The sequence below is a fragment of the Parasteatoda tepidariorum genome, chromosome 1 (genome assembly GCF_982258835.1).
Source record: "Parasteatoda tepidariorum strain Cologne lab strain chromosome 1, Ptep-v5.0, whole genome shotgun sequence".
In the NCBI taxonomy this organism is placed as follows: Eukaryota; Metazoa; Arthropoda; class Arachnida; order Araneae; family Theridiidae; genus Parasteatoda; species Parasteatoda tepidariorum.
In genome coordinates, this window is record NC_141755.1 from 3,213,104 (window position 1) to 3,224,883 (window position 11,780).

At 32.2% G+C, this 11,780-nt stretch overlaps 1 protein-coding gene across 1 annotated transcript in view; it reads left to right on the forward strand.

Annotated features, from left to right (window-relative positions):
• The window catches only part of LOC107451282 (glucose dehydrogenase [FAD, quinone]), a 39,506-nt gene extending 29,335 nt beyond the window's left edge, over window positions 1–10,171 (forward strand). Inside the window, exons 9-11 of the mRNA XM_071180252.2 lie at window positions 5,387–5,564; window positions 8,477–8,699; window positions 9,892–10,171. Of these exons, the coding sequence (XP_071036353.2) occupies window positions 5,387–5,564; window positions 8,477–8,699; window positions 9,892–10,039 (549 nt within the window). The 3' untranslated portion in view covers window positions 10,040–10,171. The remainder of the gene's footprint in view (window positions 1–5,386; window positions 5,565–8,476; window positions 8,700–9,891) is intronic.
• Window positions 10,172–11,780: the final 1,609 nt, after the last annotated feature.

An 11,780-nucleotide genomic window follows, 5' to 3' on the forward strand; every position in this document is an offset into this window, starting at 1 on the left:
GATCTCAACTATAAAACAGAAAGTCATAGGTTCATGCCCTGAAGTCACTGAAAGAACTTTGACCTTTTCGTATAAGTAAAACTTGTAGATCAAAAGCGCTACGCAAGTTTGACCTCTGTTGAAGGCGTTGTCGTTGCCTAAACTATTATCAACCCATTTTTCAGATTTCCCTTCTCAGCAACTGAAGAAGATTTTGCCTCAACGCATTTAATATGCTGCATAAATATGTTGGATTTTTAATACCAGCCACAACCTCCTCTAAATTTAAAAACATGGAGGTAAGAAATGGCAGCCGCGTTTGTCACTTTAGAATCTCAGCCAACAATTGATCAAATTGAAGTCGAACCAACTTCATAATATACAACAAAGCCAAACAGCACATTTATTAACATAAAGCGATGTATTGGATTATTGACTTAAAGCAGGGCTGGATGTTTCAATTCTTAAGTACTAGAAAGACCAAAATTTTTGTTCGCCACTATATTAACGAAAAACAACAAATTACAATAAATAACAATATAAAAAAAATTCTCAGAATGTTACAAATGTAGTATAAAGAAATTCTTGGTGACCATAAAAGAATGTAGAAAATGAAAAAACTACAATTAGTTCATTGCTGAAAATCATTGCTATTAGTTTATTGTTGCAGTAGTTTATTGACGTCGTACTAGAGCTGCACAATTGGCTATTGGTGATGGTCTGAGAAACATCCCTGAGGATGATACGAAGACATGCCATCACAATTTTGATCCTCTGCAGAAGGGGTGGCGCACCCACTTCATTAGCCCGACCACCTGCGCGAGGTCAAGCCCTTTATGGTCGCTCTGTTAAGCGTGGAGGTAGCGGGTTCGAATCCCGCTGTAACCCTAGATGTATTCTTTGTGATGTCTTTCTCTGAATTGTTCTATCTGTATTTTCTACTTGACAATGACTTATAAGCCTATATTGAGCACACAAGTCAGCAAATGTATGTAATTTCAATAAACCAACCCTTTATGGTATCACTTATGGTAGAGGACCGATGCCGCACACTCTCGGTCCCTTTGCAGGCTAAGCAAGCAGGTCATTCCTCCGCCCACTGACCGCAGAAAATGATTCGATGATCACCTGGGAACAGTCTCTTAACGATCAGTTCTGTGCGAGACTGGTTTTTAAGAGACTGATATTAGTTTGATTATTAAAAAAGTTTCAAGGGTTCCATTGTTGTCCAGATATCATTAATAATTACTGAAATACAAACAAATATCAGAAATATTCCCATACTTTAAACTTTTCATATTTGTATACCACTGCTTTTTTACATTAAAATACCATTTGTAAAATTCAAGCTTAGCATCAAATTCTGTTTGGAAGAGTAGAGTGGGGGGTCAAATGTACAAAAATTCTTTTTAGAAAATCATCAAGTGTTTCTGCCTTCAAAGAATTTCTGTAAGCTGTCTTCAATCTATAAGAAAAATTAAGCCTCTCTCACAGGGAAATGTAATCACTGGTTGAATACCACAGAAATGCTATAATCTGGAATCTCGCTGGGCATTCTTCTCCGTTTTAACTCCTTTAACATCTGAGTCAATGTTAGTGAAGTGAACATAAACTTGAAATTTCTTTCTTTTTACCAACAAAACGTACTCAATAACGCTCATTATCCCCTCTCATATTTCTTCATCTCCTCTATCAGAAAGACCAACCCAAGACATCAGAAATGTTATCGAAAATTGCTGTCTTGCGCACTTTAGAGCATTGGGAAATGTGAAAGCGTTTTTGAAAATATTCGGATTAAGACCAGGGCTAAAGAGAATACAAGGGCTAGTTCACTCCGCTCTTAGAGCTGAAGCTACGATTTCCCTCCTCATGACGTCACTGTGTCCACAGATCTCGGAGATCGCAAGCAAAGATATGATAACTTTGCATCTTTCTCTTTGTAAAAATAAGTTAGACTTTTTCTGGTTATTAGCCTTCAAACTTTACGTAATTAACACATTATTTCCGTTCATAAACATAGTTCAAAAAAAACTTTCTTGGTTATTATATTAAAAAAATACCATTTTAAACTTATAAAAATGTTTTGCTAGTTGGTGAAAATGACACGATAAATACTTTATTTTACAAAGTTCAGTTTTAACTTTAACTATTAAGAAAAATGAAGGCATATATCAACACTTTTTTTATCTACATATTCTTTTATAAAGATAAGTTAAGTTAAATTTAGAATCCCTGATTTTAAAATATGTCGTTAATAGCAATTTGTTCATACTTAATCATTAGGAAACATCAATCTTAAACGCTAATTACTGAAACAAAATAATAATTTAGGTTCATAATGACATTAGAAATTTTACAATTGTTTATAGACATTTAAATTTACGATGATATAATTTATAGATATTTAAATTTAAGAGAATATACTTTTCAAAAAAAATCATAAATATTTAGAATAACTACATTAAAAAATATGTTATGAAATTAGGAGAATTTCAACTATATACTATATATTTTATTTATACTTTTTACTTACATTTTAATTTTCTTTGACTTTATCTATTTTTTAATTCTTTTCACCTGCCTTTCTTTATGAAGTAACGAGGCGGTTTCTATATAGATAATGAATTTTTATTAAAGTTCTTTACGACAGAATAAACGTACTGCTGTTTTATATTAACTGTGTCATTTCGGAATCCATTCTTTGCATAGTTGTTCATTTACTTTAGGGAACACGCGAAAAATTATACTTTTTCCTTTTGTTTTTATATCAGAATTTTTGCAAGTTGCAATCGCGCAAACTGGCATTTCGATAATAGTTTTAAATTCTTGTAAATTCACTGCAAAAACTGAGGAAAGTCATTATAGAAAATAACAAATGTCTTAGAATATCTCGCAAAAAGAAATGATCCAATATTAGTTAGAGCTAGTAAGGCCAAACGCTCCGTTCTTGAAGTAAAAGTGCGAGCTTTGAGCCAAAGTGACGTCACTGGAGTGACGTCAGAGGATCGGCGCGGCGAAAGATACTTCAAAGGAGTGAACCAGCCCTTCTATTCTCTTTAGCCCTGGGTTAAGACAGGATCCAAAATCTTTACCTAGTATGACAACTAGAATACATGAACATTTAGGCTTGTATGCTCAATTCCTTGTCTTTATTTTAACATTATTGATTTTGTAAAAGAATATCTGTTATGATCATATTTTTGTAGTTTTAATGACACTTCTAAAAAATTCAACAGTCTTTACTCGTAGCCAATATTAATTTCTAAACGGAAAATGTGAATTTCTGGAGCAAATGTCCTAGAAACTAATATTTCGCAGTGGACTGATCGTTAAGACACGGTTCCCAGCAGATCACCGAAGTCAAGCATCACTGGCTGCGGTCAGTGTGCGGGTGGTTGACCACTTGGATCGGTCTGCGTAGGGACCGAGGATGTGCGGTATTGTTCCTCGTTAAACTGTTCTACAGTCAAGTGTTCGACTTCACGCGTAGGTCGTCGGGCTACCGAAGCAAGGGTACCATCCCCTCTGCAGAGAATCAAAATTGTGATGGCATGTCTTCATATCATCCTCAGGGATGTTTCCCAGACCGCTGCCAATAGCCCATTGTGCAGCTCTATTGCGACGTAAATGAACTACTACTACTACCTAGAAACTGATTTTTGTTATACTTAGTTTTAGATACTGCTAATTAAAATCTTGTAATTAGTGATTTAGATTTTATTAAAGGAATCAAAATGTTAAGCTCCATTAAAAAGAAAGACAATTAAAAACATTTCAAGTTGTGTTGTGTATATAATTAAAGCCCCACAGGGGATAAATCGCAAAGACACGGTTCCCAGTAGAACACCGAAATCAAGCATAACTGGCTGCGGTCAGTAAGCGGGTGGGTGACCTCTTTGATCAGCTTGCGTAGAGAACGAGGGTGTGCAAGATCGATCCTCGTAAACTGTTCTACCGTAAAGTGGACTTCGCGCACAGGGCGTTGGGCAGCCATAGCGAAGTAACCATCCCCTCTGCAGAGAATCAAAATTGGGATGGCATGTCATGGGATCATCCGCAGGGATATTTACTAAACCGGCGCCAATAGCCCATTGTGCACCTGTAAAGCGACGCAATTAAAGTACCTATCTACCTGAATAATTAAACCGCATATTTCAAGAATTTAGTCAGCAATATAAAATAAAACAGACCACATCAAAATCGTACCACTTACTCTTGAGATATTTGCACCAAAAATTCATAACCTGCTACCCCATATAGTTAGAGAGTAGAAAAATTTATCACGTTATATGTATATCGATCGAAAAGGTTTAAGAATCTGGAAGCAGTAGTGCCGAAACGACGATCGGCCAATCGACGAACCGTATAGACCAATTCGTATTGAACATTAGTATTCGTAAACCCGAAAATTGGATCGGCTGTTCAACGACTGTTATAGAATGGAATAAACTGTGAATATTAGACAAAAAATGCTTAAAATATAAAAATATTAATATAATTTTTGTTGATTGGCTTGCGGTAGCAAGTTACCATTTGTTAAAAATGGTATAAACTCAAATTTTTTTAACTGTATATCTCGTCCGTGAGCTTTTCATTTTGGGAGCAGCTCAAAAAGCGTGATTAAAAAATGTAAACAGCTCAAAATGTCTTTTTAAGGAAATAGACAAAGTTGGAAATGAGAGTTAAAAAAAAAAAATTACACACCTCAAAATTAGTGTTTTAGAAAAAGTGTTTTCTCACACAAGCTTTTTTAGTTATGTCCAAAATTAAGAGCTCACCTATGATTGATTCTCTGCACCGATATTTGGATTGGTTCATTGAGGCGAAAAAGACATAAATTTAATTCTGCCATCTCTATTACCCAATCCAAACTTCGTTGCCGTTGAGGTAAAATTTTGAACAGGTATTCTATATTGTTCAAAAATGATAACTTTTAGACACTTTAGGAAAATAATTTTTTTTTTCTTCTAGTTTTGAGCATTTTTAATAAATTTTTTTCAACTTTTAGCCAACTAAGAAAGTAGAAATCAAATTCATAGTTATGAGATTTCGCATACATTTTAATAATGATGATGGATAACTTTTTTGTACTGATACTTAGATTTTTTTTTTCCGACCCAGCCTAATACCCCTGAGCACTTGTAAGCGTTGAGACTCTTCAGTAACTTCTGGAATCAAAATTCACCTTATACTTACCACAGCGATACTGATTTTAAAAATAAAATATTGTTTACATAAAATTATTGTAAAGATAAAATATTTTTAATAATATTTATTTCGAAATTAAAATAATCTAATAATTACTACAATCGGTCTCATTGCTCAATGGATGCTCTGCTTTGAATTTGCAACATTTTAAAACAAAGATCGCGACAATTAAAAAACTGAATATTTTGTGCTGTTTTAGATGTTTGAAGCAGTGTATGTGCCATACATAGGGAAGGAGACATTCACAATGTATCCTGTTCTTCTGAGACCCAAGAGCAGAGGTCGCATTACCCTTCAGTCAGCGAATCCTCACGTCAAACCAAGGATCGATCCTCATTACTTCGAAGATGAGCGAGATTTGAAAGTATTGGTCGAAGGTATACAAGTTTTATTATCTCTACTTTATACGAGTGTTAAAAGTACACACATCTCAAAAAGCTATGAGCTATTTCGATTCTTAATCTAGAAAAATTCTTGATAACAATTTACAGTGTGTCGCTAAAAATCGCGTTACATACCTTGGAGTATGGGCGCAAGAACGCGCTATGACACTAGATAACAAATCCATTCGGTGTTATAAACTACGTCTGATGCAAATTTAAGCGGAAGAAAAATCCGTAGGATGATTCGTAAGTCGTACATTTTTACAGAAAGATAAAACAATTTCGGGTACTACGATGTTAAAACAGGGTTCCTACACTATTTTAAGAAAACAATATCCTGACTTCTGCAGGTTTTTCCTGACCTTTTACAATAAAATTCCTGACCCGCCGTTTCCCACTCCAACAAAATTTTTAACATTGCAGTTTCAATTAGTAATAATATGCTACTAAGTCATAACTATCATATATTGAATAGGATAAACACTTATATATTAAAAGTGGAATTGCGTAATAGCACTTTATATCCCAAATTATATTTTCAGAAAACTTGTGAAACATATTTTTAATTATCATGATTAGATTAAACTTTCAGTGCATTTTTGTAGTTAGATACGAAAACTATTTAAATAAAAAGATCAAGAAAATCTGTTGGATTATGGAAATATTATTTTATTTAATGTTAAGTGGAACTAAATGCATGAGTGTCGTCAGGATATAAAGGGTTAATCAAATCTGCGAGATACGTATCAGTATTCTCGAATAATATTTACCCTTAAAACGTACTAGAACATTTGTTACATTAAGTTATTAATTTTTTAAAATCACCAATTCATTTCAAACTGACTTTTCTTTTAAAAGATAATATTGAAATATAAAGAGAAAAAAAGTCAAGAAAAGTTAATTATATACAAATAAAAATTCTGATCGAAAAACTATGCAACTTGTGAGAAACATAAAATCAAAAATATCTTTTTTCTTCAGTATTTTTAAATTTATTTCTGTAATACTGTAAGCTTCTGGAAAAACTCATGGGCTTCTATGTTATATAATATTTCTCAACATATTTTGTTGTTTGACAATTTCAGAATCAAGAACATTCAGTTCTGTAGCAGCAGTTTTTGTCAATTTAGATTTTCTTAATTTCAAATCATCTATCTTTTCTTTTATTCGTTTTCTAGAAATTTCAGCTTTTTTATTCTCTTCATTCTTTTTTTTTTTTTTTTTTTTTTTTTGGCTTCTAATGCATGTCTCCATCTTGTTCTAGATCCTTTTACAGCATCTAGCATTTTTTCATTAATGTCTATATTTTTTATTCCATTTATAAATGAAACGTAATTATACACACGCCTTTGTGATCAGTCTTCATTGAGGTTTTCAATCAATAAGCTTTTATTGATTGAAAACCCCCTTCGACTGTTGCGTTACTATGCGAGAGGATAAGAACAATTTTTATAACCTCCCACAAATTTTCAATTTTTTTTCCTCCGTGCAAATATTTCGAAAAAAAATTATCTAATCTCTGTTGCTGTGGATTAAACTCGAAGAAACTCTTTTGCTCTTCCTTTTTTTTGGCAGCATCACAAAACAGTAAAAATTCCTTTTTTTGCTTTTTCTGCTGTTGTTTCAGCTACCCAGTTATTAGCATGGAGAATTTCCAGACAGGTATCCATCCTTTGTTGAGCAATGGATGTTGAATGATCAATTCTGGCACTAAACTTGAAATACCACGTGTCATACTATACAACAATGGACTTTTTTTGAGTATTTTTTCGACCGTCGTCAAAAGGAATTTTCGACATTCTAACTTGAAATATCCCTTTTCTTTCTCACTAATTTTTATCATGTTCAGATATTTACTTGCTGCAAAACTTATATTCACATTATTAACACTTAATAGATTGTCATTGCTTGTCAATACTTGCTAGTTTTTTTGTAGTTGTAGCATTGTCTATGACTGACTTTTTTACACAACCAGCAAAAGATTTCGTGTTAGTTCCAATATACTGGAATATAAGTATGGACTGAGAGGTTTGGAGGTCTGAAAATTTAAAAGAAAAGGTTGAAATTCTTCAGAAATTAGCTTAAAGAATGCTAATTTTGGTAGCATTATCGGATCCTTAACACAGTTTCAGACATTTTTTATTGATATTCCGGCTGGCTGAGAATTTTTTTTCTCTTCTATGTACCTTTTAATGCTGTCAAAATTTAGTATGGCCCGCTCCACAAAAGGAAGATTTTTCAGCCACCTGATTTGGCAGAACTTATTTGGAAAAATGTTGCTACCAGATATGTTAGTATACTCTGTTCGTAAACCAGTTATTCACACAAAGAGCAATAAACCTAGCAACCCTATCAAAAATTCCTTATCATTCGATAAACAGGAGGAAATTACATATTTTGAATTACAGAATTTTTCCTTGAAATTTTATTTTTGCTTGTCAGTCTTTGAATGAACTATAGTTATTTTTTAATTTTCCTAACTTTATGAATATGAAAGAAAAATCCTGACTTTATGAATATGTAAGAAAAATCCTGACATTTTCCTGACTTTTTAGCTTAATTTTAGAATATCCTGACTTTTGCAGGTTCTGCAGGTTTTCCTGACCGTGTAGGAACCCTGTAAAAATGTGTGGAATCGAGAAAAATACAACTTTTTCACGCTACTTTCTCATATTTTCTAAAAAGGATGCGCCCTTCCTCCAAAAAAAAAATATAATAAAACCTAAATCTTATCTATCCATTTTCAAACACAATCGAAAAAAGCATTCCAGCGTAACTTACACATTTAAAGTGCTCATTTTTCCCTTCGCTAATTGTCGAATCTTTTTTACTTTCACGGTATTAAGTAGTGTAAAGAAAGAAAAACAAATGCCGATTTATAACAATAGAAATTTATTCCATTCCAGGAATGAAAATTGCACTTCAAATGGGATTTCAGCCACCTTTCTTAAGAATGGGAGCTCAGCCATTTGTCACCCAATTTCCAGGATGTGAAGCCTACACCCTATGGAGCATCAGGTACCTCGAATGCGTTGCTCGTACTTACACCATAACCATATATCATCCAGTAGGCACCTGCAAAATGGGCAGCCCTTGGGATCCCACTGCTGTGGTAGATCCACTTCTCAGGTAATTATTCATTTGACTAGATAAGTTTCTTCAGTACCATCCATGTACAGGACAAAGAAGATATCTATAACTTCTGTTCTAATATCCCAATTTTTGTTCTAATTTTCACGAAATAAGAGCCAATCCTAATGGTTACCTGAAATAGGCTGATTCATTAGTGCAAACGATATTTTAAAAACAAAAATGGGAGACACAAAAGATACTTTCTCTGGATAAACAAAAAATTCTTCCGAATTTTGACCATTTTGGTCAAAATTGGGATTTTCGACCATCAAAATAGGAGAGGTAGCAGTAATCTGAAAAGTAAAGCACAAATAGTTAAGCCAGGAGAGCATGCGAACATTTAATCCCCTTACTCTTCATTTAACTTTTTGCTTATTTCGCGGGAAATTTTACTGAGAATTAAAACATTTCGGCATAAAATTTGCTTATCCGAAAAAATAAACTAAAAAAAAAATTTCTAATAATAATTTTTATAGCTGCTAACTTGTACAGTTATTTAAGAAGTTTTGACAAAGTGGTAGCGTTAAGACTTTACTAAAAATAAAATATAAAAGCCCAATTCATATGCCTTGCATAAGTTTGAATCAGTTATTTTCTAGGGAACGTAAGACAAATTAAGATTTAACTTTTATAATTAAGATTTATACGTTAAAGTATAAAAGTCATTGAAATGAAAACTACCATTATGAAAATTTTTTATCACGGTGGCTGTTCAAGTTCGATTCCAAGAATTTTTAATAATTATTTAATAAAGACAGAAAAATGTTTGAATGGCAAGATATACAAATTTTCATACCATTTTAAAATGTACATTTACTCTACGAAATTTGAACGTCATTGGCTGAATAGTTCTTGAGAAATGAAAGTTTTAAAATTTCCGAACTTAAAAACTTCTACGTCTTGCCTCCCCTCCTGGCAAAGCATTTTTAGTTATTTATTTACTCTTTTATGACGAAGTCATAAATATCACTATGTTAGTGACTAACATGGAGTTGGTATAGTGCATCTTTAAACTCCTGCATGTTTCGGAACTCCACGGCGAGGGTGTCACTTAAAGTATGTTTAACAATTTCACAACTTTAATTAAAATGTTCAATATGTATGTATAAGAGTAATAGATAATGGCGGGTATGGCGAAACCAGTGTTAGTCCGTGGATCAAAACTAATATATTGTTTTTATTTCTGCAGGGTGAAGGGTATAAGAGGCTTAAGAGTTGTGGATGCATCTATTATGCCGACTATCGTATCTGGCAACACAAATGCACCCGTCATCATGATTGCAGAAAAAGCTGCAGATTTGATTAAACTAAGCCAGCGGACACATCAGAAAAAGTAACACATTCAAACAAAGAAATTAAAAACTTTTCAAGAAAATTATTCAAGTGTTTAAGAAAAAAAAAGACATTTTGCAGCATTGATCAATGTTTGATCAATACTGTTTATATTTCAGAAGGAAAAAAAAGCTATTTATTTTTGCATCGAATGTAAAAATGGCTGAATACAGTTCATATCAAAGGATCGAAACTGACATTTTCAGTTTGAATATGGCTACGAATTAATCATTTCTGATGAATTTCATTCTGTTTCACACGTAAACATCATAGATCTGTTTGGGGGTAATTTATTTAATTTAAAAGTATGAAACTGAAATGTATAGTGTAAATATTTTATTTATTGTAAACAAGTTTTGATAACTTGACAAAATATCTGTTTCAATTTATATGTAAAGTTGTTTCCTAAAATGAATGCCAAATGTACATATACATTGTGAAAATAAAAGTTTGTATGAAATAATTGGAACATTTGTTATCAACAGATTAAACCACAAAAAAATTATCAAATAAATAAAATTTGCACTATAAATTCTTTCAATTAAACGAACATGTCTGATCTAATATTTTTTTAAGCTAATATTAAAATTTGATATACACATTTAAAATAGTGAAGATGACACTTTTACTCGCATTTCGTAAAAAAATGTTAAGAGAAAAAAAATTCCTATAAATTTTACATTAAACTAAATTATTGAGAAGAAGTTCGTGGGTTTGAACCCCGCCGGATGAAGACTCCCTGTGCAATAAATGGTGACTGATGCACATTAAATCTGTTCCATGTTCCCATAGCAAATCAATACCTTAAGGGTACTGAATTGGAGATTGATCGTTTTCTGATTCAGGTCAAAATTACGATCTGTGGATGAATGAATGGGTCCGCCCTATAAACGGGTGTATTGTACGGGTGTGGCAGAAGATTAATCCTAGGCCATAGATGGAGCCACTGGAAAAACAAGAACAATCCCACCCCTCTGCCTTAACAGGCATAAGTCAAAAACATTGAGAAGAAGTTTAAAACTATCTTCCAACTAGCTCAAGAAATGCTTACTTCTTAATATCAAATTACAAATAAACGAAATTAATAATTTTACCAATTTAGTTTTTTAAAAAAGTGTTTTCTCTTGCTAAAAACAATCCTGAACACTTTAGTTAGAAAGCGCAATCAAAATTAACAGAAATAATTTTACTAATGAGCATGAAAATTTTATGGTCCACAAATAATTAAAATCTTGGATTTAAAAAGAACTTATCTAAGACATTTCATTAAAAGCAGTCTATTTACTAAAGAAGTCTATTTACTATTTACTAATTATTCATGTTTAAAAAGAGAATTCAATTATAAAAATATTCATGCATTAAGTTTTATATTAAAACAGTGTTCTCGAAAAAAAACAGCATATATATTAATCTCACATATATTTTAAATTTGGTATAAGTAGGTGCAATCTGAAATGTTTTAAGCTTTCACTATTTAAATTCTATATTCAACAGCTATTATAAACTGAATTCATTCTATTGATTCACAACTATGATAAGTTGTGTATGTTTAGAAGTTACAAATTTACATATAAAATGAAAAAATTATATAAACAGATTTTCAAAAAATTTGATTAAAAAAAAACTATTAGAAACAAATATATTTGATAGTAAGCATATTTTAGCTCTTAGAATGTATTAAATAATTACACATCAAAATGATAAAAGCAAAAAATGAAACTGGAAAGCAAGAGAAAATATTACGTT